This window comes from Diabrotica virgifera, chromosome 3, assembly GCF_917563875.1.
Source record: "Diabrotica virgifera virgifera chromosome 3, PGI_DIABVI_V3a".
Classification (NCBI taxonomy): Eukaryota; Metazoa; Arthropoda; class Insecta; order Coleoptera; family Chrysomelidae; genus Diabrotica; species Diabrotica virgifera.
In genome coordinates this window covers 93,506,272-93,519,527 of record NC_065445.1, presented here as the reverse complement: position 1 = coordinate 93,519,527, position 13,256 = coordinate 93,506,272, and the positions used below count along the sequence as shown (strand labels likewise).

The 13,256-nt window shown below is 32.9% G+C and overlaps 1 protein-coding gene across 2 annotated transcripts in view; it reads left to right on the top strand.

The window, feature by feature from the left end:
- Nucleotides 1-13,256, top strand: part of LOC126881925 (THO complex subunit 5 homolog) — a 91,016-nt gene that overhangs the window by 33,864 nt on the left and 43,896 nt on the right. For both annotated transcript variants that reach the window (XM_050646661.1, XM_050646662.1), the window contains exon 5: nt 3,260-3,389. In XM_050646661.1, the coding sequence (XP_050502618.1) occupies nt 3,260-3,389 (130 nt within the window). The remainder of the gene's footprint in view (nt 1-3,259; nt 3,390-13,256) is intronic.

Below are 13,256 nucleotides of genomic sequence, written 5' to 3'. Positions count from 1 at the left end.
AAAATTGTTCAGCTCTGCAGTGAGGTAGACCCAGATCAGCTGAATGCAATGAGATCGTCGTTGTATGATCGATTCGGTTTTTGTTCACTGCAAGAGGGTGGTTTGTTCGAACATTTACTTGTTTAGAATTGTTTTTGCCTTTAATTTTAATTTAATTATTTAGAATAAATTTTCCAGTTGGTTTTCTTATAAAAAAATATTTTTTTAAAATGACTAATTTTAATTTCATTATTTAGAATAAATTTTTCAGTTGGTTTTCTTATAAAAAATATTTTTTAAAATAACTTTAATTTTAATTTAATTATTTAGAATTGTTATTGTTATGTTGGCTATATTTTTATAAAAAAAAGTACTTATTTTGTTATTTAGGTTAAAAATTTTTTTTTGGGGATAAAGGGGTAGAATGCGAAAACATGGAGTTGATTCCAGTTTACTCCAATTAGCCTCTTCTACTCAAATCCGACTCTCACCTTCACGTTGGTGTCCCCTCTTAACCGAACAACCCAACCTAGAGATCCGATATCCAAGCCCGGGTGGAAAGTTGGGTCGGGAACTGACGAGAGCGGGTGAAATGGCCCTCCGAAAAGGGGGTTTGGCGTTGGGTTAACTACCCAACCCCGTAAAAATCCATAGTTACGAAATCTAAAGTTGAAAATGCTGGACGGAAATCTCGACGACGACCTATATGCAACGAAATAAGGACAAATATTAAATTGTATGAAGCCATGGATGAATTCCACATCCCTGATAAACTGATAATATTGGTTAAGGCTACAATGCGTAAAGTTGTAAAGTCGAAATACAGGGCGAACAATGGCGTTTGAAACGCATGTTGGGCTGCGACCGGGAGATGCGCTGGTGTGTCTCATTTTCAACATAGCTCTGGAAAAGTCGGTTGAAATGCCCGAATAGACAACAGAGGAAATATTTTTAATAAATCATCTCAAATTTTGGCATATGTAGATGACGTGGACCTAGTTTCCCGACAACACGCAAGCTAGAAGAAATGTCACCTTCTCAAATGCTTCAAAAAATATAGGGCTGCAAGTAAACGAGGAGAAAACTAAGACGATGGCATCAACACCCAACAATAGAGCCAGAAACATCGGTCACCAATTCACTGTTGATAACTCTACCTTTAAAGCGGTGGACAAATTCCCATACTTAGGCACCCTGCTCGCCAAAGAAAACGTCATGACGGAAGAAATCAAGCGAAGGATACCTACAACATTTTTGTTCAATTTATTAGATAATATTTTGTATTTTGACAACGACATTCGAAGTAGGAGTTTTTTAAGTTAAATTGTGGCTTATTTCCCATTTAGAATAATAAATTACATAAGTAAATGCCACAAAAAATAGAAGCTTTTTATTAGATAGAACAATAGAAGAAATAGAACAATGTTTTAGGTGAAATATGTTTTAAATACGTATCCATAAACTTATAAAAATAAGAATCCATTCGTAAATAGGGCTTTTCATCGATTGTCATTTGTTTCGAGCTTCTGTCATGTGTCACATAATATTAATATATCTACGTCATACGTCTTTGGTGTGTATCATGGGTATATGCCAATAACGTATGACGTAGATATATTAATATTATGTGACACATGACAGAAGCTCGAAACAAATGACTGTGAATGAAAAGCCCTATACCGCGTATTGGGACCGTGCAAGTTCGGCAAAGCGACCCCTATTTCTACGCTCTATACTAAAATTCGCACTTTTAATTATATTGGCCAATTATATTAGTCCTGGTTACTGGATAATTGTCAAGGCCATAGTCCAAAAAAATAATAAGAAGAAAAAATAAGATTCAGGTTATGTTATGAAAACGTCAACAATTGTATGTAGTAAATAAAATTAGTTATTAAAATGCAGTACTGCAAGCAAAATAAAATTAATTAAATTTACCTTTATATAATAATTGCATATCATATCAATATTGTGGAGCAATATATAATTTTTCTGCTTCATTGACAGAAGGTATGAAATATACGTCAATTTGGCAATTTCAATTGACAATATGAATTATTTAAGATAGTTGCAATATTTCTCCGCGACTCGCGCAGGGTCGTTTCTCCTTCCAAGTACTTGCACACCGCGAATACTACATTCGCTCTCGCGAGATTTTTTTTGACAATGACGTTAGTAATTTCTTTTTTGAAAAATTCAGTTGTCAGAAGTGACTGGAAATTACTACAAAACCAACGCACCTGCTCATATCCAATATTATTAATAGTAAACAGACATAAAAATAACATAAACCTTACGCCAATCAATATTTATTTATTTAAACCATTATAATGTATTGATAGCAAATGAGAAAATTATTTATTGTACAAAATAAAAATATTTTGTAGAAATAAACTTCACAAAATTTTATGAGATTAGTAGACACTCCCACTATTTCTAATAATTCTTCTTTTTTTAATGAAAGATTAAGTTGATTTTAGCAGTTAACAGTGTGAGGTAGGAATTTTTGTGTTGTAGGTTTCCTATTCCGAATGTCTCAAAAAAAATCTCGCGAGAGCGAATGTAGTATAGATATGCATAGAAAGCTGCAATCGTGCAAGTAGTTAGTTTCATTCGGTTCCCTTGGCGCGATGCAGACCCTTAAGTCACATATCACACCGGCAGAGGATATCGGACTGAACTGAAGCAAACTGAAGTTTAATTTTGGCAGGCGGGCGTGGCTTATTTTGCTACGAATTGAGGGGAATAACGCGTAGTTGCCACGCATCAATTCCTTAAGTCAATGTTCTTTGTTAACTAATTAAGTAATTAATAGAATCGCTTAGAAAATAACTATTACATTGCTACTTTATTTAAGTTTTTTTTGTGACAATATTAATTTTAATGTTACAATGAACTCTAGTGAAATTAAATATTATTTTACTCTTATGTATCTCACTAATATTTTAGAAGGAAAGATGTAACAGAAATGTAGCAACACTGTTTCAAGATCAAACCCACTCATTCGAGATCGTGACTGCATCTCACTTGTATTCACACAATTAAATATTATCTTTATTTCACACACTGAATAACCCATAGGGTAGTTAAAAAAGTGCCGAATCTGTGTATATATATATATATATATATATATATATATATATATATATATATACAGACTGTTTAGTTTTCAATTAGATATACGCACTATAAATGGCAACACTGGTTCCCCGCTGCGCACCTAATGTCGCGCTGATTATTCAGTAATTTATATAATTATATTATTTCCTTATAATTTTAGTATGATCCGGATGACAGAGAACAACAGCACAGTTTACGTCTCGCTAGATTGGAATGGGAATTAACCCAACGTAAGAATTTGGCACAATTGTGTAAAGCTTTTTTGGAACAGAAGAAGAAACTGAGCGAAGGTAAGGAAAATAAAGAAAATAAATTGTCAAATAAGTTTAGAGTTTTAAAGCTAAATTCAGGTCAAATAAAATAAATAAACCAATTATTGAAACTTCACCATTTGTTCAAAGGTCACTGTGGCATATATCTAAAAATATGGGAACATTTTCACGCATATTCGCTCCGAGCGTGACCATGGTGGAGATACACAAAACTATGCCAGCAGCGTTCGTAGCGGCGAAATATGACATGTTTTGGCGATTTTTTTTAATGTCAGTGTCATTCTGTTCGTTCGCGGACCCTGTCAGTAACTTTGAGTCCACGATAACGCATGCGTACTTTATTTAATTCAGTGCCGGTTTAACCTAACTTCGGGCCCTGGGCACTGGAGATTTAGGGGCTCCCTTCATTGCTATTCGTTGTCAGTTTTTTAACAAAAGAACACATGCATTAACTATAAATGTTTAGTGTAAAATCCATACGATAATTTTTTTAAAACAAACAAGAAAAATAGCAAACGTAAAAAATATTCCAAATAATACATTTAAAAATACAAAAAAAAACAGAAAGTTCTACAGAACATCACATGACAAACAAAAAAACATGCTCTAAAAAATACATAAGACAAAAATTAGCTCACTTTATTTCTTGACTTGGCATTAGCAAACTGCCATATTAATACCTACTATCAAAATTCAGTTGCTCCAGTCCTTCATTTTCTATAATACAATAGTGATAATGCTTCTAGGATTTCTTGACCCAAATGTGATCTTTAATATATGTACATATCTTTATTCTTTTTAAAGCCGAAAAAGACCGGTCGCCTGACGCATTAGAAATTGGTATTCATCAAATAAACTTTCAGTAAAGTTCAAAATTGGGAAAAGTTGCCTTTACATCCTGGATGACACCAAATTTTTCAAATGTTAATTAAAATTTTGGCTTAACGTTACAAAATGAGTAGTTTCACTATGCAAAAGTTCTCTTTGGTTTCATCAACATTTTTTATATTTCAAGCATAAAATATTAACTCACGTCTTGACTTCTTTATTTAGCGTAAAAAAACATCTAACAGCAGCTGATGTAACATCTTTGTAGCATTATATTCTCTTTAAAAGATCTTGAGTAATATTCTCGCATATAATATTAAATAGGTACCCTAGGTACCTACTTCAATTCTGAATCTCTCTTGTCCCTTGAAAATTGTTTCACTTTCAACTTCTGCATCGAAAACTGTTTTTCTTTTCTTTGTTCTATATTCTATCTATATAATATATTTGAGATATCCACGCCTTCGCAAAAACATATTTTTGACTTCTAGTTCAATTTCGCTTAGTTTATTTCTCACGTCTCCAAAAAAGCTCAAATGTCATTTTAATTCTACTCCAATTGACACATTCGAGTCCACAGTTTCTAACGTTTGCTTGTTAGTCCATTGAAATGTTCATTTTTTAGGCCATAGCTTGCATTTGTTTTAGAGGAGTCAATTTTATGTTTTTAATGTATAGTGGGGCTTAGTAGAAGCTTTCGTTCAAGTTTTTGGGGTCGCCACCCTTGTCCCCCGGCCGCCATCTTGGAAAATGGTTGCAAAGGGGTTTCGCACTATATCTCGTAAACTATCAACCCTACAGAAAATCTAATAAAACATAAAATGTAGAAAATTAGTTTTTCTACAATTTTGTTTTTATTACCTTTTATCGTAAAGTCACCAACATAAAAGATATAAACAAAAATAAGTGAAATTTTTTTAACAAGTTTCCTCTTGGAGGTTATAACTTTTTTTTAAGTTTATTTTACAATAAAATAGCATTACAGCAATTTTGTAGAGGGTTTTTCAGCGAACAATTTCCACTATAAATTTGTTTAATTTTATTTATTTATCTAGGTTTTACAGCGTTACAAACTTGACCAGATTCTCGAATGCTCATAGGGATACAATAAAAACAAAATATTAGGCTTACTTTTCTATCCATATATTTTTTTATTTATACACTCTATTATGATTTTAACGTATTATGATTTTAAGAGACCTTTATATGTCGACAAATATAACGTCATCAGCTATTGCGAACGGTTCCTGTCCTAATTAAGAGGTTTCTGCTTAGATAATAAGGAATAAGCCAATTTTGTGACTTATTCCCAACTAAAATAATAAATTGGCAAAGTATTCATTTGCAAAATTAAAATTCTTCTGATTTATGCGTTTTATTCACTGTGTAAAGATTTTTATTATTGAGTGCAAACCCTTCTGAGAAAAGGTTATCGTGTTGTTTGGCAGCACAGGTATACAGTACCAACAAAAAAATCTTTACAGAGTAAATAAAATGCATAAAACAGAAAAATTTATATTTTTATTTTAGAAATTAATACTTTGTCATTTCAGTTTACTATTTTAATTGGGAATAAGCCAATTTTGTGTATTATATAATCGCAGTGTAGTAAGGTCAACTGGGCCAATCGACCCCTTTTGCAATCTACAAATCTACAAGCCAATTTTGTGGCTAATTTCCAACTAAAATAGTAAATTGATATCTCTCTCTCTCTCCTGTCGTTTCCCCATTACTGAGGATCGTGATTTCTTCCAATATTTCTAACAATGTTTCTCCATTGGTCTCTAAGAGCTGCTCTATTCAGCTGCTCTAAGAGCTTCGCAAAATGAGTTTCCAGCTGAATGCTTTATTTGGTCAGACCATCTAGTTGGTGATCGTCCAACTTGATATGCCAAAGTATAATAATAATAGTCTCCCGTTTTATACCGCTAACGCGGCTTTGGAATTATAACAGGGTAGTCTGCTATCTCTAGGGCCTACGGTATACAAAGAAGGTAACAGGGCCAGTGCTACGCTTCAACCGCCTATTATTACCCCTGGTTTTACCCAAGCTACTCATTTTATTCAGACTGAGTCGACCTGGGGCCTATAGACGTTTTAAAAAATTTCTAAATGTTTTCTCCGGCACTGGAATTCGACCCCCGGCCTAACTGCGTGGAAGTCAGACATCCTACCCCCTGAGCTATCCGGCCCAGTTATACGACAAAGTATAAATTTGTAAAATAAAAATAATGATTCTTCTGATTTATGCATTTTATTCACTTAAAGACTTTCATTATTGTGTGCAAACCCTTCTGAGAAAAGATTATCGTGTTGTTTAGCAGCACAGATATACAGTGGCCGCAAAAAATCTTTACAACGTAAATAAAACGCATAAATCAGAAGATTTATTATTTTAATATTACAAATTAATACTTTGTCATATAAATTTACTATTTTAGTTGGGTATAAGCCACACAATTGGCTTATTGTACACACTATAATAGACATGCACAGGTAGAGAGCATCCTCGGGGTAGACCGCATACTATAGTAGCACCCATTGGAGTCTGCCGCTTTCAACCACAAACTGTTTATACAAAACCAAACATCTACTCCTAAACGAATACTTTTTTATGGGAAGACTTACAGTATACTTGGGCCAGGAAATAAAGCTGAAAAAATGGCAAAACCTCGCAATTTTTTCGTCCAGCATCGATTTGTACAAAAATTTGGGATTAGGCTCATTTCCATCTATAATAGTTCACCCTGATAGTTAATTTTATATATTGAGCCGTTGTACTCTTTTGGTTTTTTAAGGGTGAAAAATACCTCTAATTGTAAACAATTATTATAAAATAACATTTTAAACTTTAATATGGTCAACATTTGGTTTTTATTAGTTAAATAATTATTGTTTTATGCTTTAGGATATAATATAATATTTCAACCCTTAAAATCACCCTTGTTAAAGCTATATGTAAAAAATTTATTTATCCTAAAAGAATGATTTCGGCTCGCATCGATTTGCATAAAAATTTGGGATTGGATTCTCACTCTGTACTTTATATTCTATATCATGCTCAATGGCGTTGATTATTTTTAGGGGTATAAACTACGCCTTATTGTCAAAAGTTATATAAAAACATTGTAAACCTTAATATGGGTAAACTTAGGTTTTGATTGGTTAAATAATGATTGTTTTATGCTTTAGGGTATAATACCATACTATTTCAACCCTTAAAAATCACCCTTAATAACAATGCAATTTTTATAAGTAATTTAATAGATGTATACAGAAAAAAAAAATAGAATTACGTACAAAAACAATTATTTACACAAAAATACGAATTTACAAATACAAATAGTTTGCTAGTCATCTTCATCGAGATCGATGTCATCTTCGTCTTCTTCTATAACTGGTGGACTATTGTTGCAATCTTCCCCGAGCACCCAGAACAAGTGGGATTGCAGTATAATCCCAATTTCCTGCACCCACATGAAACGCCGCACCCTTTTTGAGTTGGCAAAAAATTATTTTCAAAAGTTCATCGAGCGCAGACGGCTTGTTCATACGCACGGGATGTAAACAGAGCTGGGCCGGGTACTGATAAATTGTACTCGGGTACAGAGTACCGGGTACTTTTCATATTTGAGGAACGAATATAGGGTACCGAGTACATTGCCCAAAAAAAGTACTCAAAGTACAATTACCCGAATTTCTCGGGTACTTATTTCGAGTACATTTGAATATAGAACCCGAACTAAGGTAAGAAGGCAATAATTATCTCTGCATCTCTAAACATATTTATTTATGAGTCATGAAAACATAAAATAACGTACAATTCCAACTTAAATAAAAAAATAAGAATTTTAAAAATTGATCATTGATTAATACAGTAAAACCTGTCAGTAAGGGCCAATAAAAATGAAGGAACTATTGGCCGATATAGAAAGGTGGAGATTATTTCCCGTTTTTGTAGTTCACAAATACATAAAAGATAATTGGAACTTTGTTTATTTTGTTAATAAAAGCAAATATAATTCTATACATAAACGGAAGCTACTAAAACGGTCCGGTCCTGAACATGGTAACACAAACTGTGTTTACATTTCAGTCCCAAAAAATCATCTTCTTTCAAGTAGTTTATATCCAAATAAACTTGAAAATAAGCAAAAAGTAATAGTATATAGTGCAGTTACCTTACGGAATAAACCAGTGAGTTTTTATTATTTATTTATTCAAAACATTACAAAGCATACCGTTTGTAAGGTTAAGTGACGGCCGAAAGGCCAGTTCTCGGAACTAGTTCTGGTTCTGAAACTGGTTTATAATTACTAATGAGTATACCAAATGATACCAGATCCGACCTAACTAATTTGTCAACAATCATGACTGAAGATCATCAACAACCTCAAAACAAAACCTCATATTCAACTGTGCTTAACAATGCTTCTTCAATTCAATTTCCTTCAAAGCTGCAAGCAATTTTATTTAATTCGCTACCTGATACTAAAATAGAAGAGTACTTAATAGCACTTGGTGAAGTTGTTCATCCACGGAATATTTTATTTTCATCAAGGCTATCAAATAACAGAATATGTATTTATCTCTCCAGCGAATCCCTGGTGGAAAAATTTATGTCCGGTCCAGCAGAAATAACAATTAAAGGCGAAAATCTAAAAGCACGAAAATTGATAACTCCAAACGAAAGACTGTTACTATCGGGTGTTTGCCCTTCTATTCCACATATTCTAATAGAGAATGAGTTAACCAAATTTGGTCTTAAATTAATGTCACCTTTAACCTTCCTTAGAATCGGTAGTCAACTTCCAGAATTTCAACACGTCCTCAGTTTTAGAAGACAAACTTATATTCAACCACTTGTAGATATAGACCTTCCCTCTTCTTTCTTAATGACATATGATCAAACTTCGTATCGCATATATTTAAGTTTAGATAAACCTTCATGTTTTATCTGTAAGAACACAGGTCACGTTGCAGCAAATTGTTCAAATCATAATCAACAAAATGATTCCTCTCATATCCAACACCAACCGCAACAACCAATACAACAACAACCAATACAACAACAACCAATACAACAACAACCAATGCAACAACAACCAATACAACAACAACAACCAATACAACAACAACCAATACAACCACAACCAATACAACAACAACCAATACAACAACAACCACAAGAATCCCCCAAGTCTATTCCATCACCCCTAGAAATGGAACCAAATCATCCAGTCAGTAATTCTAGTGCCGAACCTTCACTTAACCAACAAACAGATACTAATTTAATGCCCCCCGTATTAATTATGGAAACTAATTGTATATCTAAGGATCAGTCAACGACCAATAAGAGAACAATTTCGGAAATTAATACTACTCCATCTCCCACTGAAGAATTAAATAAAGAATTTAAAGTACCAACACAAACCAAAAAGAAACAAAAAAAGCAAACTGAATCTACCAGATCAATTCAGGAAATAATGATGCCAACAAAAACAGTATTTCACGATACGTCAAATAATTTTAACTTAACATATGAACAAACACTTGACTTTTTTGAAAATTATACTAGCTCGACTGATCCCATTAGTTTATTACAAACATACACAACGGATATACCCAACTTTATTTACATGTTAACAACAATTAAGCCATATTTTACAGAAAAAAGCATGAAAACTAAATGCACTAAATTAATAAACAAAATCGAAAAAATGCTAGACGATCCCGCTTATCAAGATAGTGATTGTTCGACAAATTCAGCTCCAGAAATAAACTAAAATCTTCGAACCGATACTACAATGGAATGTTAACGGGTTTTATCCCCGTTTAGAAATGCTTAAACATTTATGTTCAATAATCTCACCATCAATAATATGTTTACAAGAAACAAACTTTAAAGGATATCATAGTTATGACATGAAGAATTATTCTTGTTTCCATAAAAACCGAGACAACGCAAATATCGCTAGTGGAGGAGTTGTTACGTATGTTAACAAAAAATATGAATCAGAAGCATTAGTAATCAATAGTAATTTAGAAGTAGTAGGAGTATCAGTGTCCTTTCCACAAAAAATGAATATCTGTAATATTTATATTCCACCTGACTTACCTATCACAGAAGCAGATATTTCAGATGTATTAGATCAGATTCCCACTCCCAGAATAATCGTTGGTGATTTTAACAGCCATAATCCAATATGGGGATCTCTTGGAATAAATTCCAAGGGCAAAATTTTAGAAAACATAATTACCTCAAAAAACCTAAACGTACTAAATGATGGACAATCAACAAGATATAATATTCATACAGGTACTTCATCAGCTATCGACCTGTCATTATGTGATCCTGTACTGTCAGCAAAGTTTTCATGGGATGTAATTCCGTTTTTATTTGGAAGTGATCATTATCCTATTAAAGTCTCTTTTAACAGTAATTATGAAGATACTAATACAACCCCAATTCCAAAATGGAATCTAAAGAAAGCCGATTGGTATTTATTCAAAAAGTATATTCAACAGAACTGCCATAGCTTAAAAGAAGTCACCGAAAATCATCATATAGATGAACTTTTGAATTCGTTTATATCATTAATCCATCTTGCCGGTGAAAATCATATAGGTAAAACACAAACTCTACATAAAAGAAATTCATTACCATGGTGGAACGCAGAGTGTACTGATATAATAAAGAAATATAAAAAATCCTTTAACAAATTGAAACGTCACAAAACACTTGAAAATACTATAGAATATAAGAAGTTACGGGCTCAAGCTAGATATATAACTAAAAAGAACAGAAAAAAATCTTGGCAAGAATTTATGTCCTCTATTAATTCCACTATGCCTATAAGCACCGTATGGGAAAAAGTTAGAAAAATATCTGGAAGTAATACCTATAAAAAGATTCCATTTCTATGCAATAACAAACAGATAGTAACATCTAATAACGAAATAGCAGATTTATTAGCAAAACAATTTGAAATGAACTCCAGCAATAACAACTTTTCTAAAGAATTTATCAATACCAAGATGATTTCGGAAAATAAATTAATAGATTTTAATTGCATTGAAGATAATCCTCTTAATATAACATTTACCATGGAAGAGCTTAATCACTCTTTAAGTACCAGCAAAAAATCGGCGCCAGGACCAGACGATATTCCTGTTAGTTTCTTACAAAATCTACCAGATAATGGAAAACAATATCTTCTTAACCTATACAACAGAATTTGGACTAATAATGAGTTTCCCACAAAATGGACGCAGGCGATAATAGTTCCATTACTAAAACCAAATAAACCACGAACTGATCCCGAATCCTATAGGCCAATTTCGCTTACCAACACAATGTGTAAAATCTTGGAAAAAATGGTGAATAATAGACTAAGGTGGTTTTTGGAAAATAATAAATTAATAATCAATGAACAAAGCGGCTTTCGCAGGAACAGATCCACTATAGATAATTTAATTGACCTAGAATCCGAGATAAATGAATCGTTTGCAATTGGACAGGAATGTCTTGCGGTTTTTTTCGATATAACAAAAGCGTTTGACATGGCTTGGAGATACGACATTCTTAACACACTAAGTCAGTGGGGCGTCAAAGGTAACATGCTATATTTCATTCAAAATTTTCTTAGTAAGAGACAATTTAAGGTTAAGATAAATGGTACACTATCCAGCACTAAAGACCAAACAAATGGAACACCTCAAGGATCTGTTATTAGTTCAACACTATTCTTAGTAGCAATAAACAAAATCTTAGAAAACTTTCCACAACTTGTTAAAGCGAGATTATACGCTGACGATTTAGATATATATTCAAGAGGAAAAAATATTCTTTCTATACAGAAAAATTTACAATGTGCATTAAATCACCTTGAAAACTGGTCGAAAGCTGTAGGATTGCAATTCTCTACAACCAAAACTAAATGTATTTTATTTTCAAAAAAACGGCAGTCTACAACTCCAGATCTTCAGTTATATGGAAACAACTTAACTTATGTGGAACACTTAAAATTTCTAGGAATGATCTTTGATAAAAAACTATCTTGGAAGTACCACATTATGCACATTAAACAATCCTGTCAATCTGGTCTCAATTTAATGCGTACACTGTGTAATCGTAATTGGGCTTCAGATTGTAAAAGTTTGATTCTTATTTACAAATCTCTAGTACGATCCAAACTCGATTATGGATCAATTGTATACTCATCTGCAAAGAAGACACTTCTTGCTCAACTAGAAGTCATACAAAATACAGCATTAAAAATAGCCACAGGAGCATTCTGTACTAGCCCCATTAATAGTTTACAATGTTTAACCGGAGAACCACCTTTATATTTCCGAAGAATGTACTTGTCATTAGCCTACGCATCATCCATATATGCAATAGAATCGCATCCCACTTTCCACCACACTATTGCAGAACGTTTCAAAGAAACTTATGTAAATAAAAAAAGAACTAACCCCCCCTTTTACGAGAGAATCAGAAAATATCTCTCTCTCAATAATATTCAATTCCCAAAATTTTTTAATCAGACAAATACAGTTACTCCTCCGCCCTGGACCTTTCCTCCTGCAATATGTGATCTAACTCTTTCTAAATACAATAAGCTTGATACCCCCCATGCAACAATTAATCAATCTTTTCTCAACATACTTGCTTCTTTCCCAGATCATTGTTATATTTATACAGATTCATCTAAGACTGCTGATGGTGTGGGATCGGCAGTTGTAGATTCAAACACTATATTACAATTTAAATTATCTTCCACTTGCAGTATTTACTCTGGAGAACTATATTCAATTCTGCAAGCCCTCATTCACATTCGTACTCAAAAAATTCCAAAATCTGTCATAATTACCGACTCACTCAGTGCATTACATACGATAGAACAGTTATATACAAGTAATCCTATAAGTATTTTAATAAAAGAACAATTACATTTACTGAAGAACATGATGCAGCAAGTAAGCTTTATATGGGTTCCATCACACATTGGACTTCAAGGAAACGAAAAAGCAGATTTCCATGCCAGAGAAGCA